The sequence below is a fragment of the Hypanus sabinus genome, chromosome 4 (genome assembly GCF_030144855.1).
Source record: "Hypanus sabinus isolate sHypSab1 chromosome 4, sHypSab1.hap1, whole genome shotgun sequence".
In the NCBI taxonomy this organism is placed as follows: domain Eukaryota; kingdom Metazoa; phylum Chordata; class Chondrichthyes; order Myliobatiformes; family Dasyatidae; genus Hypanus; species Hypanus sabinus.
The window spans coordinates 96,302,644-96,330,357 of NC_082709.1; the positions used below are offsets into that span (position 1 = coordinate 96,302,644).

The 27,714-nt window shown below is 41.8% G+C and overlaps 1 protein-coding gene across 7 annotated transcripts in view; it reads right to left on the reverse strand.

The window, feature by feature from the left end:
* lrch1 (leucine-rich repeats and calponin homology (CH) domain containing 1) overlaps positions 1-27,714 on the reverse strand; it is a 484,761-nt gene that overhangs the window by 278,513 nt on the left and 178,534 nt on the right. For all 7 annotated transcript variants that reach the window (XR_009511715.1, XR_009511716.1, XR_009511714.1 and 4 more), the window contains one exon: positions 3,122-3,248. Coding sequence is in view for 2 of the 7 variants with exons in the window: in XM_059967693.1 (XP_059823676.1) it covers positions 3,122-3,248 (127 nt within the window). In the remaining 5 variants the exon portion in view is untranslated. The remainder of the gene's footprint in view (positions 1-3,121; positions 3,249-27,714) is intronic.

Sequence of the window (27,714 nt, forward strand, 5' to 3'; positions counted from 1 at the left end):
AGACTCGGACCCCAAGATCCCTCTGATCCTCCACACGGCCGAGAGTCTTGCCATTAATGCTATATTCTGCCATCATATGTGATTTACCAAAATGAACCACCTCACACTTATCTGGGTTGAACTCCAACTGCCACTTCTCAGCCCAGTTTTGTATCCTATCAATGTCCCGTTGTAACCTCTGACAGCCCTCCACACTATCCACAACACCCCCAACCTTTGTAACATCAGCAAATATACTAACCCATCCCTTTACTTCCTCATCCAGGTCATTTATAAAACTCACGAAGAGTTGGGGGGGGGTCCCGGAACAGATCCCTGAGGCACACTGCTGGTCACCGGCTTCCATGCAGAATATGACCTGTCTACAACCACCCTTTGCCTTCTGTGAGCAAGTCACTTCTGGGTCCACAAAGCAACGTCCTCTTGGATCCCATGCCTCCTTACTTTCTCAACAAGCCTCACATGGGGTACCTTATCAAATGCCTTGCTAAAATCCAAATACACTACATCTACGGCTCTACCCTCATCACTGTGTTAAGTCACATCCTCAAAAAATTCAATCAGGCTCGTAAGGCACGACTTGTCCTTGACAAAGCCATGCTGACTACTCCTAAACATATTATACATCTCCAAATGTTCAGAAATTCTGCCTCTCAGGATCTTCTCCATCAACTTATCAACCACTGGAGTAAGACTCACTAGTCAATAATTTCCTGGGCTATCCCTATTCCCCTTCTTGAATAAGGAAACAACATACACAACCCTCCAATCCTCTGAAATCACTCCCATCCTCACTGATGATGCAAAGATCATCGCAGGAGGCTCAGCAATCTCCTCCCTCACTTCCCACTGTAGCCTAGGGTACATCCCGTTCGGTCTCTGTGATTTATCCAACTTGATGCTTTCCAAAAGCTCCAGCACATAATATCTGCATGCTCAAGCTTTTCAGTCCACTGCAAATCATCTCAACAATCATAGAACCATAGAACATTACAGCACAGAGACAGGCCTTTTAGCCCTTCTTGGCTGTGCCAAACCATTTTTCTGCCTAGTCCCACCGATCTGCACCTAGACCATATCCCTCCATACACCTCTCATCCATGCAACTGTCCCAAGTTTTTCTAAAATGTTAAAGGTGAGTCTGCATTCACCACTTCAACTGGTAGATCATTCCACACTTCCACTACTCTCTGTGTGAAGAAGCTAAAGTTCCCTTTAAACTTTTCCCTTTTCAGCCTTAACCCATGTCCTCTGGTTTTTTTCCTCCCCTAGCCTCAGTGGAAAAACCCTGCTTCCATTCACTCCATCTTTACCCATTATAATTTTATACAACTCTATCAAATCTCCCCTCATTGTTCTAAGCTCCAGGGAATAAAGTTCTAACCTATTCAACCTTTCGCTATAAATCAGTTTCTCAAGTCCCGGCAACATCCTTGTAAACCTTCTCTGCACTCTTTCAGCCTTATTAATATCCTTCCTGTAATTAGGTGACCAAAACTGTACACAATACTCCAAATTCGGCCTCACCCATGTCTTATACAACCTCACCATAACATTCCAACTCTTATACTCAATACTTTGATTTATAAAGGCCAACGTGCCAAAAGCTCTCTTTACGACCCTATCTACCTGTGATGTCACATTTAGGGAACTGGATCGGCTGGGTTGCCTCATTTAACTGATTTGGACCAGTCAGTGTAAAGGCACAAATACACAAGGCTGGGGTGGTCAGAACCATGAAACAATGTTGGTCACAGCCCTCTACAATGACCAGTGAGAAGGTGACCCAGGTACATCAGGTGACCTTCAGCCAATGGGATGGAGATCCAACAGTTCAATTGATGAGGAACAGTATAAGATTTAGGAGTTCCAAATACACAGGGGCGATAACTCTCCAGCAGCCAGAGACCTACCATTGCGGATAAGGAGGACCCCATGGACATATGGAGATCAGGACCATGAGGAGTGCCTGGCCAGTGTAGACTCCTTTCCTGGGTAATACCTTTCCTCTTTATTGACTGTTCATGGAGTGTCAGGGGTTCCAGTAGGGAGCACACAGGTAGACAAGAGTGTGAACCCACGTGTTTTTTAGTTGAAATAATAAAAATTACTTGTCAGTAAATTCAGATTCTCTGTGCCTCACTGATAATTATTACAAGGGGTGATTCTTGTAACAATCTGGGAACACATGAGGATAATTCATTGAAAGTGACATCACAGGTAGATAGGATCGTAATAATAGCTTTTTATAAATCAAAGTATTGAGTACAGGAGATGGAATGTTATGTTGACATTGTATAAGACATTGGTGAGGCCTAATTTGGAATATTTTGTGCAGTTTTGGTCACCTATCTACCAGAAAGATACAAGAAAGATTGTAAGAGCATAGAGAAAATTTACAAGGATGTTGCTGGGTCTGGAGGACCTGAGTTATAAGGAAAGATTGAATAGGTTAGGACTTTGTTCCTTAGAATGTAGAAGATTGAGGGAAGATTTGACATAAGTATATAAAAATATAGGGTAAACGCAGACAGACTTTTTCCACTGGGGTTGGGTTAACTACAACCAGAGATCATGGTTAATGGAGAAAATTGTTGAAAAGTTTTAGGGGAATATAAGGGGAAACTTTTTAACTCACAGGATCATGAGTGTGTTTAACGATCTGCCAGCACAAGTAGTGCATGTGAGCTTGATGTCAACATTTAAGTGAAATGTGGATAGGTACATGGATGGTAGGGGTACGGAGGGTTGTGGTCCTGGTGCAGGTGGATAGGAACAGACTGTTTGAATGGTTTAACACAGATTAGATGAGCCAAAGGGTCTGCTTCCGTGCTGTACTTTTCTATGACTATGACAATTTATCCAAGTGCAAATTTTGTCCAGGACTCAGCAAGTGATTGAAATATTGGGAACAATTTGCATCAGCCTGTTCCACATCATTGCTCAGTGTGAATGTGTTATACTTTTATATTTTACTCTTAGCTTAACTGGGGCAATCTTTGCACATTGGTTTACCTCATTAAATTGTACATGAAGTATTAAAGAAAACAGATATTGGAAACCTGAAAAAGGTAACGGGACCAAACTTATTTAACGCACTTTACAATAAAGGAATACATACCAGCTCCATTAAACACTTCAACTGTCCAATATCTTCTGGAAGCGACACCAACTTATTGTTGCTGACAACCAAGACTTTAAGTGGAAGGGCACAGATGCACAATGGCAATGTAGAGAGTTGATTTCGACTAGAAAAAAAGGACATATCCTTCAAATGACATCATTTCAGAATAAGCTTCACTTAAATTACATTTGCTTAGTTTTGATCTTATTACAGACTTTATTTTAACCTCTCATTCATTGAACAGATAAGTTTTGATTACTACATCACCTTCTACTAAAACTGTAATACTAGCTCCAGAAATAATCTCATGTCATATATCTTGCCTTTTTTCTAATGGGTTAGTGTACAATCTTTTCATAGTTTAGTATCTTAGTTTACAGCTTTTTAAGTTGCATCTAAAGGAATAGACACATTTTAAAATATAAAACTATTTAAAGAGTTCACAACTTGACAGTTTTATGTGATTCATCCATCTTAATGCCCTGAACTTTTCATCAGCAACAAACCTCCCCTCACCCAGATAACTGTAAAATCGCTGTAAACTCATATCCAAGTTTTAACCTACAGCTCATTCTCAAGAAAATGAAGCACAGAAGAGGAACATTTGGCAGTCATCATATGAAATTGAACTACACTGTGGTTTGTAACAGAGCATCAGTTCTATACTTGTGATGCCTTTGACAAGAATGGCACTTACTGTCCATTACTAATGGCCCTTAAACAAACTGGCTGAACAAGAGGCAATTGGGTCTGGAGACTAAACTCGTATCTCAATTGGGTTGGCAGATTTTCTCTTCCTCAAAGGACATTAGTGACCCAGACAATTATTCTATATGCATGAATAAACTTCCTCCGGCTTCCAGCTGGGTACAGGTATTAATTTTAACAGACATTTTGCCAACAAACTCTATCTTCATCAGGGATATTCGTCATATATGCTGGGAAAGCACTAGATCTATTGTTATGCACGTTTGGAAGCAAAACTACAAGATATCACCACTTGTTTACCAGAGCAGAGAAGATAATGGTCCTTACACTTAATATTCATAGGGTCTTCTACCAACCCATTTCTGCTGCACCACAACAGTTCTTTGCATCACCATACAAAATGTGTCTTGGGAATCATGTCTCAGCAAAAGAAGACATCAATGATGAAATTCACCACCACCGTAAGGGCAACAACACAACCTTTGGTTGACTGAGAAATGGGGTATTTGAAGTTTAACATCTCAGACCTGGTATAAAACTCATGGTCTACCAGGCAGTACTAGTCTCTGTCCTCTGGTCTAACTACAGTAGGCACCTCAAGGCATGGAAGAAATATCATCAATAGTCCTTCCTTAAACCCACTGGAAGACTAGCAAATCAACTTCAGCGTCTTCTTCTAGGTCAAAATCTCCATGTTGAGACCCTAATTACACTAAGCAGGACATGTTGCTCATATCTTCAACATTCAGAAAACCTGTGCCAATCAACTGTTGGGTGTGTTCAATGGCATTTTCAGTGTTAAATGCTCAAGAAGAGCAGGGTGAGTTGCCTTAACAACTATTGTCCAGTATCACTCACTGTTGAAGTGATGAAATGCTTTGAGAGGTTGGCCACAGCCAGAATCAACTCCTGACTCAGCGAGAACCTGGTCCCACTGCAATTTGTCTAATGCCACAATAGATCTACAGCAGGTGCTATCTCACTAGCTCTTCATGCGGTCTTGGATCACCTGAAAAAATACTAATGCATAATAGGCTGCTGTTTATTGAATACACCTCAGTGATTAGTATAATCATTCCTACAGGTTTGAGCAAAAAGTTCCAAAGCCTCCCTCTGTACCTCCCTCTGCAACTATATCCTCAGCTTCCTCACCGGAAGACCAGTCAGTGCAGATCAGAATAACACCTCCACCTCACTGACAATCATAACTGGTGCACCTCAAGGATGTGTGCTTAGCCCACTGATCCACTCTCTCTATACCCATGACTGTGTGGCTAGGCACAGATCAAATACCATCTATAAATTTGCTGACAGCACAACCACCAATTGGTGAAGAGAAGGTGTACAGGAGTGATAGATCAGCTGGCTCAGTGATATCACAGCAACAATCCTGCACTCAATGTCAGTAATACCAAATAAATGATTGTGGGCTTTAGAAAGGGTAGCCCTCATCAGGGTAGCCCTCATCAAAGGATCAGAAGTGCAAAGAATAAGCAATTTCAAGCTCCTCAGTGTTGTCATCTCTGAGGATCTACTATAGTAATGCAGTTAATAACAAGGAAGGCATGACAGCAGTTCTGTTTCATTTGGAGTTTGAGAAGATTTTGTTTGTCACTAAAGACTCTTGTAAATTTCTAGATGTACCATGGAGAGAAATCTAACTGGCTGCAGCACCATCTGGTGTGAGGGGTGAGGGGAGAGGGGGGAGAGGGTGGTGAATTGCACAGGATTGAAATAAACTGCACAAAATTGTAAACTGAGTCAGCCCCATCATGGGCATTAGCATCCTCAGCATCCAGAACATATTCAAAGATCGACAGCTCAAAAAAATGGCATCCATCAATAAGGACTCCCGTCACCCAGGACATGCCTTCTTCTCATTGCTACCATCAGGGAGGAAGTACAGGAACCTGAAGGCACATATTCAACAACTGAGGAACAGTTTCATCCCCTCTGCCATCTGATTTCTGAATGGACACTACCTCACTAATTTTTTGCCTGCTTATTTAACTTTATATATATTGTATACAGTGCACACATGCGTGTGTGTGTATAAGTAAGAGAAAGTCTTATCCCCAAGCAGCATCTGAGCCTGACAAGTTAGGTGAGGAGGTACGTTGGTCTCAGAGAATTAGAAAACCACCGGATAGGTTGGCCTATGTAGCGCCTGGGGAACAGGGCATGATCTCTACTGTTTTGGGGAGCTATGTCACTGCTTTTTGTACCGAGATTGGGCTTTGTGTTTTGCAGGAAGGGTTGGCGAACTATCTCAATGTCATGAGGACATGACTAAATTTGGTGAGGAGGAGAGTGTAATGGCTTCTCTGTGATGTTAACTGCTGAGGTGATGGTTTCTCTGTAGCAGAAATGTTTGGGTTATGACTAAAGATAACGGGACTTTAGAATTCAGTGACTATCCAATGGGAGAAATGTTATTCTTTCTTGTGTGTCTGGGATCTGGGGTTTTCACAGGGTTTTCGTTGAGGAAAGAGGAAGAGGAAGGACGCATGTGGAGAGCACTGGTAGATAACCGGACGGCATGTACTGGGATCCGAGGGCTCGGTGACATTTGGTGGAGATTGATAGTGGAGGAATGCCTACTGAGTGAGCGCCAACTGTGACTTTAATTTGGACCCTTTTTTTTCCTTCTGTTTATTTTCATACTAACCCTATATTCAGATTAAGATTCATAAAGTCTATCATTTAATTGCATATGGTGCACTGTCTGATATTTTGCGTTGTGGGTTTGTAATTGGGGGTACATTGCACAGCATCCATACAAAAATGAGTGCCCAGTTTGGTGGGATTGAAAGCTGATTCCCCTAGACCGGGGGTCGGCAACCCGCGGCTCCGGAGCCACATGTGGCTCTTTTACGTCTGTGCTGCGGCTCCCTGTTGCTTTGGGAAATAATTGGTTGTGGCGACCCTTTTCCTGGCACATCCGAACCGACTCACAATTAGATAGCATACGGGGGTTTGCGAGCACAGAGCTTTGGAGCCTCTGCGCCATGGGGGGCAGGTTGAGGGAGGCTTAAAAGTGAGGCTGAAGATTTCGAATAAAGTTTTTTCCTTCGACTGCAGTTACCGACTCCGTGTCGTAATTTTAGCGCTGCGTGTAGCACACCGCTACATGGTCAGTATTTAATTAAAATGTATTTTATGTTAGTTTGTTAGTTTTTGAAATGTAAATCTAAATTTGAAGATTATGGTGATCTTGTACAATCTAAATAAGACGTTGTGGCGACCCATTTCCTGACACATCCGAACCGGCTCACAATTAGCCAGCGTTCAGGCTAAGGGAGATAGCCTACGGGGGTTTCTGAGTACGTGTCTTTTGCAGCATCCGTGCCCATGGGGGCGGGTTGAGGGAGGCTTAAAAGCAAGGCTGTTTAGTTCGAATAAAGCTATCTTTGACTGCAGTTTACTGACTGCGTGTAGCACACCGCTACAACGTGTTTTTATCGCTGGCTGTCCAGAGGGGAGGTGCTGAAACGCTTTGTTGCGTGTCTGGAAGAAGTGAAAACTTTCCTGGGCAGCAAAGGGCTCACCTTTCCTGAGCTGGAACAACCAGAGTGGCTGGAAAAGCTACACTTCATGGTAGACATGACAGCGCACCTGAACACGCTGAACACAGCTCTTCAATGGGGTAAGGACGTACAGCCCTGCACATGTTAGAGGATGTTTTGGCATTCGAGCGCAAGTTGACGTTGCTTGCCAGAGATTTACAGAAAGGCACATTGTCTCACTTCCCCAATTTGAGAGAGTTCAAACAAGGTCACGACATGATAAATTCGGAGTATTTACATTCTGCAATCATCGCAATGCAAACATCGTTTGGGAAACGCTTCTGTGAGTTCAGAGAGGAAAAAAACACATTATCCTTCCCGGTCACTCCCCTAAGCATCGATCCATCCCTACTGAATACGACTGCATTGTCAGGTGTGAGTCAACCTGAACAAGTATGATAAATATTTTAATTGCCTATTATTTTACGTATATTCATATTTTTTCATTGTTCAGTGAAATAGTCCTTTTATTTTTCAGGTTGACAGCTGGCTGACGTTATTTTTGGTTTGTTCCTGGCGGCAAATTTAAGTTTGGCGTTTTTCATAAATACAAGAAGGACTCAAATAGACGTTGAGTATTTTACTTAAAAGTAACCTTCAACCCAACATCTTTTTTTCGGAGTTCAAAATGTTTTTATTGCATGCAGAAATGTAATTTCGTTTTCTCTGCAGGAGTTCATCAATTTCATAAATGCAACACATTATAGTTTGTTTATACATAGAATAAAGACAAAACAAAACGTTGTATGCAGTGTTATTTCATTTTAAATGTCAAACGGGTTTTGCGGCTCCCAGTGTTTTCTTTTCTGTGGGAAACGGGTCCAAGTGGCTCTTTCAGTGGTAAAGGTTGCTGACCCCTGCCCTAGACGAATGTGGGCAGGCGAGCCTGAGGGTTACATACACACACACACACACACACACACACACACACACACACACACACACACACACACAAATGTATAACAATTCATTAGAAAGAATTTACAAACTTTTTTTTGCAACCCTGTTTTCCTGCATTTATCACTTACAAAATGTGGTCTGGTCTTCATCTAAGTCACAATAATAGACAAACCCAATCTGCCTAAACTAATTACACACAAGCAATTCTACTTCTTCTCATCAATACTGAGTATACCATTTAAACAATCACAGTCCAGGTTCAAAAACGTATGTCACCTCTGGGGTAATGCCTTCAACAAAACCTATTTGGATTCGGGTGTTCCAATCAATGAGGTGAGATTGGAGGTGTAGGTTGCAGAGGTGCCCTGCCCTGTAAAAAACAATCAGGTTACAGACAGAGCCTGCTCTTCTCAAGAAAGATCTCTTTATGTGCACCATTACTTCATCAAAACAACTTTCAGAAGACCTTAGAAGAAGAATTGTTGAGATGCATGAAGCTGGAAAAGGCTACAAAAACATTTCTAAAGACATGAGTGTTCGTCAATCCACAGTAGGAGAAATTGTCTACAAATGGAGGAAACTCAATACTTTTGCTAGTCTCCCTAGGAGTGGGCATCCTGCAAAGATCATACAAAGAACACAGCGCGCAATGCTGAAGCAGGTGAAAAAGAACCCAAGGGTAACAGCAAAAGACCCACAGAAATCTCTAGAACTTGTTAAAGTCTCTGTTCATGTGTCCACAATGAGAAAATCTTTGAAAAAGAATAGAGTTCATGGAAGGACACTACGGAGGAAACCACTACTCTCCAAAAAAAAACATTACTGTACATCTCAAGTTTGCCAAAAACCACCAACAATGCTTCTGGAACAATGTTCTGGGGACAGCTGAGGCAAAAGTTGACTGTTTTAGCAGAAATGCACAGTACTATGTTTGGAGAAAAAACTGCACTGCACACCAGCACCAAAACCTCAACTCAACAATGAAGCATGGTGGAACAGGCATCATGGTTTGGGGCTGCTTTGCTGCCTTAGGATCTGGACAGCTTGCAATCACTGACAGAATAATGAATTCAAAATTGTATCGAGACATTTTACAGGAGAATGTCTCGGTAGCAGTCCATCATCTGAAGCTTGGATGATGCAACAAAACAATGATCCAAAACACATGAATAAATCAACCACAGAATGGTTTACAGAGGAAAAAATTGGGGGTGTGGACCAAGTCAGAGTCCAGATCTTAACCCATTTAAGGTGCTGTGCCATGACCTTAAGAGGACTTTTCATGCAAGTTATCCCGGAAATAGTGATGAACTGAAACAGTTTTGTATGGAGAAATGACTTAAAATTCCTTCTCATCGTTGTGCAGCAGTTACAGGAAATGTTTGTTGGAGTTTATTGCTGCTAAAAGAGAGTCTATCATTTATTAAATACAAGGGTTCCCATACTTCTTTCCAGCCTGGACTGCGGATTCAAGTGTTACGTACCCATGGGTATCTTGTATTTGTCACGTGACCATGATGTAATTGAGGCTATGCTGGACATGAGGTGATGGTCTTGTGATGGTGGAGCGACGTCATTTTCCCGCCAGTGAGAGGTCGTGTGATAGTTTTTTTCAACAGGGTATAAAAGAAGAACCCCGCCCTGTGACGGGGGCAGTTCGTGGCTGAATTTGCCACTGACTCCATGTTGCTGAGTATTCCGACGTTATGACGCAGTTTCGTTTAAAAGTGGAGTTTTACTTTCTGTCTTAAGTCTCAAAGGTTATTGCCAGCAGTTTTGCTACAATACTGCCAGTTCAACAGTGGAGAATGAAGATTCATCGAAGTTCGGAAAATCCTGAAGGATCGGGAAAGTTGGTGTTGACGGTGAAACTAGTACAACCTTATTTAACCTTCGTACAAGGAATTAGTAACCTGCAAGCCGAGATAACTCCTGCTAAAAGAGGCAGAAAGAGTTGGATGCAGAGTTTCGCCAAGGAAAGGTCAGTGCCTTTAAGCCGTTTCATTTTCTGCATCGTAAATCATTTGAACAAAGCATACTTCGACTGGGACCAGCAGTAACGCCACGAAGGAGAACTTATATTACCTTCAAGGAAAGTCTCTCCCAAGGGACTGTGTAAACTTTGGACCTTCGCATTACTACTTCTAAGAACTGTTTTCGCATTATCGCTTTAAGAACTGTTCAAGCTGCCGCATAGCAGTCGACATCCGGTTAAGTTAATCGTTTGTTTATTTTTGGGTTCTTTTTAACAGCGTTTAATAAATGTTTTATTTGTTATGAAAAACCTGTCTCAATTATATTTCATTGTTGCTGGATCATAATATTGGGGGGCTCGTGCGATCTGAATCCATTTTTGAGTTTATATGCTTGTTTAATTTTTGATCGGTGTTTTGGAAAAGAGGAATACTCGATTCTTTTGTTTGATTGGCTTTTGAGTGGTATTTGGCAACAATGAATATTGAGGAATTTCTGGAATTGCCTGATTCAGGATTATTAGCGAAGGTAAAAGAAAGTGATGTATTGGAGATTGCTAGTAGGTTGGAACTGGAAAGTATTTCGAAAGATACAACAAAGCCTGTAGTTCAAAGAAAAATCACGGAATACTATATAGATTCAGGTGTGTTTGATGTATCGATTTTAGATCGGTTTCCTGTGAGTAAAGCAGCGATTCAGTTACAGTCGGAACGGGTAGCATTAGAAAAGTTGAAATTAGAAGCCGCATTAAAACAGAAGGAATTAGAAGCTCACTTGGAACTAAGTCGATTAGAAGCTGAAAAAAGAGAGAATTTGAACTTAAGATGGCCGAATTAAGATCAGATAATCAGTCTCCTGGTTCTAGAAAAACGTTTGTTGTTAGTCAGGAAATTAAATCGGTCCCTCCATTTAGTGCAACAGAAGTAGAAAAATGTTTTCAACATTTTGAAATGGTTGCTCAGCTCTCAGAGTGGCCGAAAGAGAAATGGTCAGTGTTGTTACAGAGTGTAATTAAAGGCAAAGCACAACAAGTTTATACAGCTTTAACTGCTGAGCAAGCACTTGATTATGATACTGTGAAACTTCACATATTGAAGGCGTATGAGTTAGTCCCAGAAGCTTATAGAGACAGATTCAGAAATTTGAAGAAATCTGTGGAGAAAACGTCTGTGGAATTTGCCTACGATAAAGTTGTGTGTTTCAGAGATGGGTTTCCTCTAAAAATGTAAATAGGGACTATAATAAATTGAAAGAGCTGATTTTAATGGAGGAATTTAAAAGGAGCATTCCTGTTGAAGTAAGGACATACTTAAATGAGAGAGACACTGCTACATTGCAGGACTCTGCTAAATTAGCTGATGAATATGCTTTAATCCATAAAAATAAATTTCCTCAGGGCAGAACTTTTAAAAGGAAAAATAGCACAGTGAATGAAGGTAAATCAGAAATTAATGAGAAAGGTAAGGAGGAAGGAAAACCTGTGAAGGAAAGACAGTTTGGTCCCATTTGTAACTATTGTTCGAAACCTGGTCACGTAGTAGCTAACTGTTTCCAATTGAAAATGAAATAGAAGGAAGCAGTCCCAGATGCTTGTGTGCAACATACTGAAACACCTATAAATCCACAGGGTTTGATAAACACAAATGAAGTTTTGTTAGAGTCTGACCAAGTTAAAGAGGGATATGATCATTTTATAACTGAAGGGTTTGTATCCTTGGAAGAAGGATCTACTCTGGTGCCAATAAAAATCCTTAGAGATACTGGAGCTTGTCAATCACTGATGTTAGACAGTGTGTTAGAGTTTAATGATGAGCCTGACCCTGGTGTGATAAATTATATACAAGGTAGTGGGAGTGCCTTTATGCCTGTACATTTCCATAAAGTGAATTTAAAGTCAGGGTTAGTTACAAGACTTGTTAAAGTAGGACTACAGCCTAGCTTACCTGTGAAGGATATTTCTTTATTGTTAGGTAATGATTTGGCAGGTGGACAAGTTTTTCCTGAAGTGCATTTGATAATAGAGTCAGAGGAACCACAGATGGATTCTAACACAGATTCTTCCTGTGTTGTAACTCGAGCTATGGCTAAAAAGCTTGATGTGCAGAATGAGGTTGTTACTCATGACTGTTCAACTCAGAATTCGAGTTTTGAGGATGTGTCAGAAACTTTTTTACCCTCATTGTTTGAACAAGATTCTTGGAGTAAGTCTGACCATGAAGGTTTGTCTTTGTCCAGGAAGGAGATGATAGCAGAGCAGAGACACTGAGATTATAAAATTAAAAGAACAAGCTCTTCCAGATAGTGAAATTGATAAGGTCCCAGTACGATATTATTTTGAAAAAAGAGTGTTGACGAGGAAGTGCAGATCACCTACAATTCCTGCAAGTCATGAATGGAATGTTGTTTACCAGGTAGTTGTTCCTAAAGTTTATCGAAATGAGATTTTCACTTTAGCCCATAGTGTGCCCTTGGGTGGACATCAAGGCTTAAGGAAAACTGTAGACAAAATTTTAAAACATTTTTACTGGCCTGGTTTAAGAAAAGATGTGGTGATGTTTTGCAGAACGTGCCATACTTGTCAAATTGAGTGTAAACCAAATCAAGCGACCCCAATGGCTCCGCTACAACCTATTCTAGCATTTGGTGAACCGTTTTCTAAAATTATTATAGATTGTGTAGGACCATTACCAAAAACAAAAACTGGGCATCAGCACTTGTTGACTATCATGTGCACTGCATCTAGGTTTCCAGAGGCAGTACCACTTAGGAATATAACAGCTAAAACTGTAACAAAGGCTCTTATAAAATTCTTTACTTATTTTGGATTGCCTAAGGAAATACAATCTGATCAAGGCAGTAACTTTATGTCTGGATTGTTTCAACAGATAGCTTATAAATTGGGAGCTAAGCAAATCACTGCGTCTGCATACCATCCAGAATCACAAGGTGTCTTGGAGAGGTTTCATTCTACCCTCAAGACTATGATTAGGATGTATTGTGTGGAAAATGAAAGGGACTGGGATGAGGGTATACATTTACTTCTATTTGCAGTAAGGCAGTCGGTACAAGAATCATTAGGTTTCAGTCCATTTGAACTTGTATTTGGGCACAGAGTTAAAGGACCTTTAGCTTTATTAAAAGAACAATGGATTAATAAAAAAGTACACACTAATTTGTTGGACTATGTTTTAAATTTTAAGGGCAGATTACATAGAGCTTGTAGTTTAGTTACGGATAACTTAAAATTTGCTCAGGAGAAAATGAAAACCTGGTACGATAAAGATGCTCTGGTGAGGACATTTAAGCCTAGAGATAAGGTGCTGGTTCTTTTCCCAGTGCAAACAAATCCTTTACAAGCTAACTTTCATGGTCCTTATGAAATTGTGTCTAAAATTAATGATGTGGATTACGTGATAAAAACTCCAGATTGTAGAAGGCCAACTCAACTTTGCCATATAAATATGATAAAGCCATATTATGAGAAACAGTCTGCTACTGTGACTGTTGTGGTCAATGATAATGAGTCTGATCTCCCTAGGAACATAATAGATGATTCATCTGAAACTCATTCTAAACCCAACATTGTTTCTGTCAGGTTAGCAAACTCAACCATTCTGGAAAATATTGATGAGAAATTAGCACATTTACAGCCAGAGCAGAAGCAGCAGATGAAACAATTAATTTTTTAAAAATAAGGATTTATTTCCAGAAATTCCTCGAAGAACCACTGTAGCTTCACATGATGTAGATGTTGGAGATGCCAAACCCATTAAACAACACCCATATAGGATGAACATAGAAAAATGTGGACTTGCTGAGAAAGAAATTAAATAACATGCTAGAGAATAATATTATTAGACCTTCTAACTCGAATTGGAGTTCACCTTGTGTCATGGTGCCTAAATCAGACATAGTATTAGGTTTTGTATGGACTACAGGAAGGTGAATGCTGTAACAATAACAGATGCATATCCAATTCCTAGACTAGATGATTGTGTAGATAAAGTGGGAAAAGCAAAGTTCCTTACGAAGATTGATTTACTGAAGGGGTATTGGTGTGTTCCATTAACGGATAGAGGTAGAGAGATTTCTGCGTTTATAACTCCATCTGGGTTATATAAATATAATGTTCTTCCATTTGGGATGGAGAATGCCCCAGATACTTTCCAGCGGATGATTAACTCTGTGATTCAGGGATTGAAAGATACAGATGCTTATATTGACGATTTAGTGACGGGAAATGATACTTGGGAAGCACACATCGTTGCAGTGCAGAAATTATTTGAAAGGCTTTCAAAAGCTAACTTAACTATTAATATAGCTAAAAGTGAATTTGGACATGCCTCTGTAACTTACCTAGGTTATGCTATGGGTCAAGGTAAGGTAGCTCCTGTTCAGGCAAAAGTTCAGGCAATTTTAGAGATCCCCACTCCAACTGGGAAAAAAAAAACCTCTCAAAAGATTCCTGGGAATGGTAGGATATTATTGACAATTTCGTAAGAATTTTGCTCATATTGCCCTTCCATTAACTAACCTCTCGAAGAAGAATGAGAAGTTTGTTTGGACAGTGCCTTGTCAAGAAGCATTTGAGAAATTGAAAACAATGATATTTCAACAACCTGTGCTCAAGGCACCTGACTTTGAAAAACCTTTTTCATTAGCTGTAGATGCTAGTGATGAGGCTGCAGAAGCAGTATTACTGCAAAGGAATGAGGGTGAGGAGTTTGATCATCCCGTAGCTTACTTTTCTAAGAAATTTAATAAGCATCAAAGAAACAATTAGACAATAGAAAAAGAATTGTTATCTCTTGTTTTAGCCTTAGGACATTTTGATATGTATGTTGGTACAACTCAAAAACCACTTATAGCTTACACTGACCATAATCCGTTAGTGTTTCTGAGTAAGATGAAAAACAAAAAAAGATTATTAAATTGGAATTTAATGTTACAAGAGTACAATATTTTAATAACTCATATTAAAGGCAAAGATAATGTATTTGCTGATTGTCTATCTCGATGTTAAATGTACAATGTAATTTTTTTTATGGAGTGATATTTTAACATTTGTAACACTCCTATATAATTTGTCAGCTGATGTATGATAATACTATATCCTGTCTATGTTGTAAATTTTATAATTTGTTTTTTTTTTCTTTTGTAAGTAATTAATTGTTAAAATTTTGTTCTTGACAGATCAATTTTTTTTTGGAGGGAGGTGTTAGGTACCCATGGGTATCTTGTACTTGTCACGTGACCATGATGTAATTGAGGCTATGCTGGATATGAGGTAATGGTCTTGTGATAGTGGAATGATGTCATTTTCCCACCAGTGAGAGGTCATGTGATAGTTTTTTTCAACAGGGTATAAAAGGAGAACCCCATCCTGTGACGGGGGCAGTTCAAGGCTGAATTTGCCACTGACTCCATGTTGCTGCGTATTCCGATGTTATGACACAGTTTTGTTTAAAAATGGAGTTTTTCTTTTTGTCATAAGTCTCAAAGGTTATTGCCGGCAGTTTTGCTACAATACTGCCAATTCAACAGTGGCGAGCGAAGACTCATTGAAGTTCGGAAAATCCTGAAGGATTGAGAAAGTTGGTGTTGGCGGTGAAACCAGTACGATCTTATTTAATCTTCGTACAAGGAATTAGTAACCTGCAAGCCGAGATACCTCCTGCTAAAAGGGGCAGAAAGAGTTGGATGCAGAGTTTCACCAAGGTCAGTGCCATTAAGCCGTTTCATTTTCTTCATCGTAAATCCTTTGAACAAAGCATACTTCGACTGGGATCAGCAGTAACACTACGAAGAGAACTTAAATTATTTTCAAGGAAAGTCTCTCCCAAGTGACTGTGTAAACTTTGGACCTTCACATTACTACTTCTAAGAACTGCTTTCGCATTATCGCTTTAAGAACTGTTCAAGTTGCCGCATAGCAACTGACTTCCGATTAAGTTAGTCATTTGTTTATTTTTGGGGTTTTTTTTAAACAGTGTTTAATAAATGTTTTATTTGCTCTTTTGGAAGAGGACAGCGAGGCTTTGAGAGGAAGTGCGGCGGCGGCCATTTTCAAATTGTCCAATTGCGTCTCAGATCGGAGTTCTGAGAGGCAGGACTGCGCAGGCGCGTGAGGAGGCCTGGGAAGGAGGGAAGATATAAAAAAGGAGAGACTGAGTGAGGTAGTTCTCTTTTGGAAGAGGACAGCGAGGCTTTGAGGGGAAGTGCGGCGGCGGCCATTTTCAAATTGTCCAATTGCGTCTCAGATCGGAGTTCTGAGTGGCGGGACTGCGCAGCCGCGTGAGGAGGCCTGGGAAGGAGGGAAGATATAAAAAGAACGCAGCCTTAAGAAGCGGGCAGCGGAGTGCGCCGGGAGCAGAGTGTAGGGCTTGGGCTCAGGGGGCTTAGGCGGAAGAGGGCACATTAGGCTTATCTTTTAGTTCTTGTTATTTTTCAGTTTTTCGGGAAGTATGAGTGTGAGGGCAGCTTGTTATTCTCGGTGTCGGATGTGGGAGGTCCTGGAGTCTCAGAGCCTCCCGGACGTCCACATCTGTGCCAGGTGCGCCGAACTGCAGCTCCTGAGGGACCGAGTTAGGGAACTGGAGCTGCAGCTCGATGACCTTCGCCTGGTCAGGGAGAGTGAGGAGGTGATAAAGAGGAGTTACAGGCAGGTAGTCACTCCGGGGCCACGGGAGGCAGATAGGTGGGTCATGGTCAGGAAGGGGAAGAGGCAGGAACTAGAGGGTACCCCGGGGGCTGTACCCCTTGACAATAAGTACTCATGTTTGAGTACTGTTGGGGGGGACAGCCTTCCTGGTGGAAGTGACAGTGGCCGGGCCTCCAGCACAGAGGACTGCCCTGTAGCTCAGAAGGGTAGGGATAAAAGAAAGAGGACCATAGTAATAGGGGACTCGATAGTCAGGGGTTCAGACAGGCGGTTCTGTGGAGGTGATCGGGAGTCCCGGATGGTAATTTGCCTCCCTGGTGCTAGGGTTCGGGACGTTTCTGATCACGTCCAAGATATCCTGAAGTGGGAGGGTGAGGAGCCAGAGGTCGTGGTACATGTAGGTACCAATGACATAGGTAGGAAAGGGGAAGAGGTCCTGAAAAGAGAGTATAGGGAGTTAGGAAGGCAGTTAAAAAGAAGGACCGCAAAGGTAGTAATCTCGGGATTACTGCCTGTGCCACGCGACAGTGAGAGTAGAAATAGAATTAGGTGGAGGATGAATGCGTGGCTGTGGGATTGGAGCAGGGGGCAGGGATTCAAGTTTCTGGATCATTGGGACCTCTTCTGGGGCAGGCGTGACCTGTTCAAAAAGGATGGGTTACACTTGAATCCTGGGGGGACCAATATCCTAGCGGGGAGGTTTGCTAGGGCTACAGGGCAGACTTTAAACTAGTAAGATGGGGGGGCAGGAATCAATTTGAGGAAATCATGGGAGAGGAGGTTAGTTCACCAGTAGAGCAAGTAAATAGACAGTGTGTGAGGGAGGAAAGGCAGGTGATGGGGAAGGGATGTGCTCAGCCCGAAGATGTAGGGGAGAAGAAAGAAAAGGATAATAAATTTGAATGCATTGTTAGGGATGAAAAGAGAGGAGGGGGTGGAGAGTATCTTAAATGTATCTATTTTAATGCTAGGAGCATTGTAAGAAAGGTGGATGAGCTTAAAGCGCGGATTGATACCTGGAATTATGATGTTGTAGCTATTAGTGAAACATGGTTGCAGGAAAGGTGTGATTGGCAACTAAATATTCCTGGATTTAGTTGCTTCAGGTGTGATAGAGTAGGAGGGGCCAGAGGAGGAGGTGTTGCATTGCTTGTCCGAGAAAATCTTATGGCGGTGCTTTGCAAGGATAGATTAGAGAGCTCCTCTAGGGAGACTATTTGGGTGGAATTGAGGAATGGGAAGGGTGTAGTAACACTGATAGGAGTGTATTATAGGCCACCTAATGGGGAGCGTGAGTTGGAAGAGCAAATGTGTAAGGAGATAGCAGATATTTGTAGTAAACACAAGGTGGTGATTGTGGGAGATTTTAATTTTCCACACGTAGACTGTGAAGTTCATTCTGTAAAAGGGCTGGATGGTTTAGAGTTTGTGAAATGTGTGCAGGATAGTTTTTTGCAACAATACATAGAAGTACCGACTAGAGATGGGGCAGTGTTGGATCTCCTGTTAGGGAATGCGATAGGTCAGCTGACAGATGTATGTGTTGGGGAGCACTTCGGGTCCAGTGATCACATCAGCATTAGCTTCAATATAATTATGGAGAAGGACAGGACAGGACCTAGAGTTGAGATTTTTGATTGGAGAAAGGCTAACTGAGGAGATGTGAAGGGATTTAGAGTCAAGTTGTTTTATGGGAAGGATGTAATAGAGAAATGGAGGTCATTTAAGGGTGAAATTATGAGGGTATAGAATCTTTATGTTCCTGTTAGGTTGAAAGGAAAGGTTAAAGGTTTGAAAACACCATGGTTTTCAAGGGATATTAGAAATTTGGTTCGGAAAAAGAGGGATGTCTACAATAGATATAGGCAGCATGGAGTAAAGGAATTGCTCAAGGAATATAAAGAATGTAAAAGGAATCTTAAGAAAGAGATTAGGAAAGCTAAAAGAAGATATGAGGTTGGTTTGGCAAATAAGGTGAAAGTAAATCCGAAAGGTTTCTACAGTTATATTAAAAGCAAGAGGATAGTGAGGGATAAAATTGGCCCCTCAGAGAATCAGAGTGGTCAGCTATGTGTGGAGCCGAGGGAGATGGGAGAGATTTTGAACGATTTCTTCTCTTCAGTATTCACTAAGGAGAAGGATATTGAATTGTGTAAGGTGTGGGAAACAAGTAAGGAAGTTATGGAACCTATGACAATTAAAGAGGTGGAAGTACTGGCACTTTTAAGAAATTTAAAAGTGGATAAATCTCCGGTGACAGGATATTCCCCAGGACCTTGAGTAGAAATAGCTGGAGCTCTGACGGAGATCTTTAAGATGTCATTAGAAACGGGGATTGTGCCGTTGGATTGGCATATTGCTCATGTGGTTCCATTGTTTAACAAGGGTTCTAGAAGTAAGCCTAGCAATTATAGACCTGTCAGTTTGACATCAGTGGTGGGTAAGTTAATGGAAAGTATTCTCAGAGATAGTATTAATAATTATCTGGATAGACAGGATCTGATTAGAAGTAGCCAGCATGGATTTGTGCGTGGAAGGTCATGTTTGACAAACCTTATTGAATTTTTTGAAGAAGTTACGAGGAATGTTGACGAGGGTAAGGCAGTGGATGTAGTCTATATGGACTTCAGCAAAGCCTTTGACAAAGTTCCACATGGAAGGTTAGTTAAGAAGGTTCAGTCGTTAGGTATTAATGCTGGAGTAATAAAATGGATTCAACAGTGGCTAGATGGGAGATGCCAGAGAGTAGTGGTGGATAATTGTTTATCAGGATGGAGGCCGGTGACTAGTGGGGTGCCTCAGGGATCTGTTTTGGGCCCAATGTTGTTTGTAATATACATAAATGATCTGGATGATGGGGTGGTAAATTGGATTAGTAAGTATGCCGATGATACTAAGGTAGGAGATGTTGTGGATAATGAGGTGGGTTTTCAAAGCTTGCAGGGAGATTCATGCCGGTTAGAAGAATGGGCTGAACGTTGGCAGATGGTGTTTAATGCTGAGAAGTGTGAGGTTCTACATTTTGGCAGGAATAATTCAAATAGAACACACAGGGTAAATGGTAGGGCATTGTGGAATGCAGAGGAACAGAGAGATCTCGGAATAACAGTGCATAGTTCCCTGAAGGTGGAGTCTCATGTAGATAGGGTGGTGAAGAAGGCTTTTGGAACGCTGGCCTTTATAAATCAAAGCATTGAGTACAGAAGTTGGGATGTAATGTTAAAATTGTACAAGGCATTGGTAAGGCCAAATTTGGAATATTGTGTACAGTTCTGGTCACCGAATTATAGGAAAGATATCAATAAATTAGAGAGAGTGCAGAGACGATTTACTAGGATGTTACCTGGGTTTCAGCACTTAAGTTACAGAGAAAGGTTGAACAAGTTAGGTCTCTATTCATTGGAGCGTAGAAGGTTGAGGGGGGATTTGATCGAGGTATTTAAAATTTTGAGAGGAATAGATAGAGTTGATGTGAATAGGCTGTTTCCATTGAGAGTAGGGGAGATTCAAACGAGAGGACATGATTTGAGAGTTAGGGGGCAGAAGTTTAAGGGAAACATGAGGGGGTATTTCTTTACTCAGAGAGTGATAGCTGTGTGGAATGAGCTTCCTGTAGAAGTCGTAGAGGCCAGTTCAGTTGTGTCATTTAAGGTAAAATTGGATAGGTACATGGACAGGAAAGGAGTGGAGGGTTATGGGCTGAGTGCGAGTAGGTGGGACTAGGTGAGATTAAGAGTTCGGCACGGACTAGGAGGGCCGAGATGGCCTGTTTCCGTGCTGTGATTGTTATATGGTTATAAAAAACCTGTCTCAATTCTATATTCATTGTTGCTAGATCATAACACAACAATGTGCTCAAAGACATAAAGTACAATTGTTTGTGTGTTATTTGTTCAGGCAGATTGTGTTTGTCTATTATTGTGACTTAGATGAAGGTCAGAGCACATTTTATGAGTAATTAATCCAGAAAAATATTTAAATGCAAAAGGTTCACAAACTTCTTCTTCCAACTGTATATGTAGTGCCTATAAAATGTATTCAACCCCTCCCGGAAGTTTTCATGTTTTATTTGTTTTACTACATTGAATCAAGTGGATTTAATTTGGCTTCTTGACACTGATCAACAGAAAGACTCTTTTGTGTCAAAGTGAAAACATCTCTGTAAAGTGATCTAAATTAATTACAAATATAAAACACAAAATAATTGACTGCATAAGTAAGACACACCAAATCATCACTGGTGCAGCCAATCGATTTTAGAAGTCACATAATTAGTTAAATGGAGATCACCATTTGCAGTCAAGGTGCTTCAATTGACTGTAGTAAAAATACACCCCGCTGGTCAGGCTGTATCCTGGCAAAAACTGAACCGTGAAGACAAAATACAGTTCAAGCAAGTGCAAGTCAGGAGATGGGTACAAGAAAATTTCCAAGTACTGTTAAGAAAGAATGACACAGCTATAAATCTAGAGCAGGCCGTCCTCAAAAACTGAGTGACCATGCAAGAAGGGGACTAGTGAGAGAGGGCACCAAGAGACCTATGATAATTCTGGATGAGTTACAAGCTTCAGTCGTTGAAATGGAACAGACTCTACAGACAACAACTGTTAGCTGGTGCCTCACCAGTCACAGTTTTATGGGACACTGGCAAAGAGGAAGTCACTGTTGAAAAATATTCACATGAAATCTCAGCTAGAGTTTCTTCAAAGTCAGCTACAAGAAGGTTCTATGATCTGATGAAACCAAAATTGAGCTTTTTGGCCATCAGACTAACCACTATGTTTGGCATTAAGCCAAACACTGCACATCATCAAAAACACATCCTCCCTACCGTGAAGCATGGTGGCGGCTGCATCATGCTGTGAGGATGCTTCACTGCAGCAGGCCCTGGAAGGCTTGTGAAGGTGGAGGGTAAAATGAATGCAGCAAAATACAGAAATCCTGGAGGAAAACCTGATACGGTCTGCAAGAGAACTGTGACTTTGGAGATTTCTTTTCCAGCAGGACAATGATGCCAAATATAAAGCCAAAGCTACACAGGAATAGCTTAAAAATAACAAAGTTAATATCCTCGAGAGGCCAAGTCTGAGTCTAGACCTCATTCCAATAGAGAATTTGTGACTGGACTTGAAAAGGGCTGTTCACTCATGATCCCCATGCAATCTGAGAGAGCCTAAGCAGTTTTGTAAAGCAGAATGGGGGAAAATTGCAGTGTCCAGATGTGACAGAAATCTATCCACACAGACTCAAGGCTATAATTGCTGCCAAAGGTGCATCTACTAAATACTGACTTGAAAGGGGTGAATACTTATGCAATCAATTATTGCGTGTTTTATATTTGTAATTAATTTAAAGCACTTTGTAGAGATCTGTTTTCACTTTGACACAAAAGAGACTTTTTCTGTTGATCAGTATCAAAAAAGCCTAATTAAATCCACGGTGATTCAATGTTGTAAAACAATAAAACATGAAAACTTCAAGGAAGGTGAATACTTTTTATAGGCATTGTATACACTTCTTACTGTAATTCAGTTTTTATTACAGCTATTAGAGTCTTTTTGGATAAGTCTCTATCAAAGTTGCACAACATGATGGAGCACAATTTGTCTATTTATTCTTGCAAAATCACTCAAGCTGTGCCAGGTCAGTTGGGGAGCAGCAGTGGACAGGAATCTTGAGGTCTCGCCAGACATGTTCGAACAGGTTAAGATCAGTACTCTGGGCCACATAAGGACATCAATTTTCTTCATTTGTAGCCACTGCATGGTTACTCTGGCAGTGTGCTCTGGGTCATTGACCTGCTGAAAGACAAATTTCCTCTGCAGTTTAAGCTTTCTGGGAGAGGCTGGCAGGGTTTCATCCAGGATTTCTCTGTATTTAGCAGCATTCATCTTCCCATTAATTCTAATCAGATTTCCAGTCTCTGCTGATGAACAGCATCCTGATAGAATGATGCTAACTCCACCATACTTTACAGTAGGGATGGTGTTACTTTGCTCATGTGCAGTATTAGATTTATGCCATTTGAACACAGTGTTGAGGCCAATAAGTTCCACATTAGTCTCACACTTCCACAAGACCTCTTTCACATCTTTACAGCATCTTATAAGTGAGGATTTGCAAAGTCCTGACAGTCACCTTTGCCACTAGAACCAAAGAACCATAGAACATTACAGCATAGAAAAAGGCCTTTTGGCCCTTCTTGGCTCTGCTGAACCATTTTTCTGCCTAGTCCCACTGAGCTGCACCTCGGCCATATCCCTCCAAACCCCTCTTATCCATGTACCTGTCCAAGTTTTTCTTAAATGTCAAAAGTGAGCCCGCAGTCACCACTTCATCTGGCAGCTCATTCCACACTCACTCTGCGTGAAGAAGCTCCCGCTAATGTTCCCTTTAAACTTTTCCCCTTTCACCCTTAACCCATGACCTCTCATTTTTTTCCTCCCCTAGCCTCAGTGAAAAAAGCCTGCTTGCATTCACTCTATCTATACCCATCATAATTTTATACACCTCAAATCACCCCTCATTCTCCTGCGCTCCAGGGAATAAAGTCCTAACCTATTCAACCTTGCTCTGTAACTCAGTTTCTCAATTACCGGCAACATCCTTGTAAACCTTCTCTGCACTCCTTCAACCTTATTAATATCCTTACTGTAATTAGGTGACCAAAACTGCACACAATACTCCAAATTCGGTCTCACCATTGTCTTATACAACCTCACCATAACATTCCAACTCTTATACTCAATACTTTTGATTTATAAAGGCCAATGTACCAAAAGCTCTCTTTACCACCCTATCTACTTTTGACGCCACTTTTAGGGAATTATGTATCTGTACTCTCAGATCCCTCTGTTCTACTGCACTCCTCAGTGTCCTACCATTTACCTTGTATGTTCTACCATGGTTTGACCTTCCAAAATGCAATACCTCACACTTGTCTGCATTAAACTGGCCTCCACAGCTACCTGTGACAACAAATTCACCACAGTCTGGCTAAAGAAATGTTTCTGCATCTGTTTTGTAAGGGCACCCCTCTATCTTGAGGCTGTGCCTTCTTGTCCTAGACTCTCCCACCACAGGAAACATCCTTTCCACATCTATACTGTCTCAGCCTTTCAACATTCGAAAGGACTCAATGAGATTGCCCTCATCCTTCAAAACAAGAAGGCTGCGAGTGAACGGCTGATTTCAGGAGCGAAGGCAGTTTTACTACTCAGAGTAAAAGAAAGGCAAGATAGTGCAGGTGCATGACATCAGCCAGTAGAGCGTGAAAGGTTTAGAAAGAAGACCGCCATATCCAGCGGGCAGCGCTCGGAGAGAGCAGGGGAGTGAGAGGCAGCAGAGTGATAGGGCTTTGGCTCAATGGGTTAGGCAGTAATGGGACAAAGCAAAGTAGGTCAACCTGTCTTATTTGCAGAAAGGAAGTAATATGTGTGTAAGGCCTGTGTTCTGTGCTCGGTGTCAAATGTGGGAGGTCCTGGAGTCTCCTAGCTTCCCAGACAGCCATATCTGCACCCGGTGTGTTGAGCTGCAGCTCCTGAGGGATGGAGTTAGGGAACTGCAGATGCAGCTCGATGACCTTCGCCTGGCCAGGGAGAGTGAGGAGGTGATAGAAAGGAGTTAGAGGCAGGTGAGAGACAGACAAGTGGGTCGCAGTCAGGAGGGAGAAGGGGAAGAGTCAGGTACTAGAGAGTACCCCTGTGGCTTTAACAATAAGTACTCCTGCTTGAGTACTGTTGGGGGGCGGGACAGCCTACCGGGGGAAACAACAGTGGTCGTGCCTCTGGCATAGAGTCTGGCCCTGTGGCTCAGAAGGGTAGGGAAAGGGAGAGGAAGACAGCAGTGTTAGGGGGTCAGGCAGGCAATTCTGTGGACACAGGACAGAAACTCAGATGGTAGTTTGCCTCCCAGGTGTCAGGGTCCGGGATGTTTCAGACCGCGTCCAAAATATCCTGCAGTGGGAGGGAAAACAGCCAGAGGCCCTGGTACACATTGGTACCAATGACATAGGTAGGAAAAGGAAAGAGGGCCTGAAAAAAAGACTACAGGGAGTTAGGAAGGAAGTTGAGAGCAGGACCTCAAAGGTAGAAATCTCGGGATTCCTGCCTGTGCCAAGTGACAGTGAGAATAGGAATAGGATGAGGTGGAAGATAAATGCGTGGCTGAGTGGTTGGAGCGGGGGGCAGGAATTCAGATTTCTGGATCATTGGGACCTCTTTTGCAGCAGGTGTGGCCTATATAAAAAGGACAGGTTACACTTGTATCCCAGGAGAACCAATATCCTGGCGGGAAGGTTTGCTAAGGCTACTGGGGAGAGTTTAAACTAGAATTGTTCGGGGGTGGGAACCAAACTGAAGAGACTGGGGAAGAAGAGGTTGGCTCTCAAATAGAGAAAGTTTGTAGACAGTGCAAGAGGGAGGATAAACAGGCAATAGAGAAGGGACACACTCAGTCCAAAGGTTTCAGATGTGTCTATTTTAACGCAAGGAGTGTTGTGATCAAAGCGGATGAGCTTAGAGCGTGAATCAGTACTTGAAGATATAATGTGGTGGCTATTGCACAGACTTGGATAGCTCAGGGACAGGATTGGTTACTTTAAGTGCCAGGTTTTAGATATTTCAGTCAGGACAGGGAGGGAGGCAAAAGAGTTGGGGGCATGGCACTGTTGATCAGAGATAGTGTCAAGGCTGCAGAAAAGGTGGACACCGTGGAGGGATTGTCTACGGAGTCTCTGTGGGTGGAGGTTAGGAACAGGTAGGGGTAGAATAAGTTAACTGGGTGTTTTTTATAGGCTGCCCAATATTAACAGGGATATCCCGGAGCAGATAATGAAACAGATCCTGGAAAGGTGAAATAATAACAGAGTTGTCGTGATGGAAGATTTTAATTTCCCAAATATCAATTGGCATCTCCCTAGAGCAAGGGGTTTAGATGGGGTGGAGTTTGTTAGGTGTGTCCAGAAAGGTTTCTTGACACAATATGCAGATAAGCCCACAAGACGAGAGGCTGTACTTGATCTGGTATTGGGAAATGAAACTGGTCAGGTGTCAGATCTCTCAGTGGGAGAGCATTTTGGAGACAGTGATCATAATTCCATCTCCTTTACAACAGCATTGGAGAGAGATAGGAACAGACAAGTTAGAAAAGCCTTTAATTGGAGTAAGGGGAATTATGAGTCTATCAGGCAGGAAATTGGAAGCTTAAATTGGAAACATGTCCTTCAGGGAAAAGTACAGAAGAAATGTGGCAAATGTTCAGGGGATATTTGTGTGGAGTTCTATATAGGTAGGTTCCCATAAGACAGGGAAGTTATGGTAGGGTACAGGAACTGTGATGCACAAAGGCTGTAATAAATCTGGTCAAGAAAAAAAGAAAAATTTACAAAAGGTTCAGAGAGTTAGGTAATGTTAGAGATCTGGAAGATTATAAGGCTAATATCAAGGAGCTTAAGAATAAAATTAGGAGAGCCAGAAGGGGACATGAGAAGGCCTTGGCGGGCAGGATTAAGGAAAACCCCAAAGCATTCTATAAGTATGTAAAGAGCAAAAGGATAAGACATAAAGGAATAGGACCTATCACGTGTGACAGTGGGAAAGTGTGTATGGAACCATAGGAAATAGCAGAGGTACTTAATGAATACTTTACTTCAGTATTCACTATGGAAAAAGATCTTGGTGATTGTAGTGATGAATTGCAGCAGACTGAAAAGCTTGAGAACGTAGATATTAAGAAAGAGGATGTGCTGGAGCTTTTGGAAAGTGTCAAGTTGTTAAGTCGCCAGGACCGGATGAGATGCACCCCAGGCTACTGTGGGAGGCGAGGGAGATAGCTGAGCCTCTGGCGATGATCTTTGCATCATCAATGGAGACGGGAGAGGTTCTGAAGGATTGGAGGGCTGCGGATGTTGTTCCTTTATTCAAGAAAGGGAGTAGTGATAGCCCAGGAAATTATAGAGCAGTGAGTTTTACCTCAGTGTTTGGTAAGTTGATGGAGAAGCTCCTGAGCCCCAGGTTTTCTGATTTAGGAGAGGTATAATATGATTAGGAATAGTCAGCATGGCTTTGTCAAGGGCAGGTCATGCCTTACAAGCCTGATTGAATTTTTTGAGGATGTGACTAAACACATTGATGAAGGAAGAGCAGTAGATGTAGTATATGTGGATTTTAACAAGGCATTTGATAAGTAACCCCATGCAAGGCTTATTAAGAAAGTAACGAGGCATGGGATCCAAGGGGAAATTGCTTTGTGGAACCAGAACTAGCTTGCCCACAGAAGGCAAAGAGTGGTTGTAGACAGGTAATTTTCTGCATCACGGTCAATGACCAGTGAAGTACCTGAGGGATCTGTTCTGGGACCCTTACTCTTCATGATTTTTATACATGACTTGAATGAGGAAGTGGAGGGATGTGTTAGTGAGTTTGCTGATGACACAAAGGTTGGAGGTGTTGTGGATAGTGTGGAGGGCTGTCAGAGGTTACAGCCAGACATTGATAGGATGCAAAACTGGGCTGAGAAGTGGCAGATGGAGTTCAACCCAGATAAGTGTGACGAAGTTCATTTTGGTTGGTCTACTGTGATGGCAGAATGTAGTGTTAATGGTAAGACTCTTGGCAGTGTGGAGGATCAGAAGGATCTTGGGGTCCGAGTCCATAGGACGCTCAAAGCAGCTGCGCAGGTTGACTCTGTGGTTCAGAAGGCGTATGGTATATTGGCCTACATCAATGATGGAATTGAATTTAGGAGCCGAGAGGTAATGTTACAGCTATATAGGACACTGG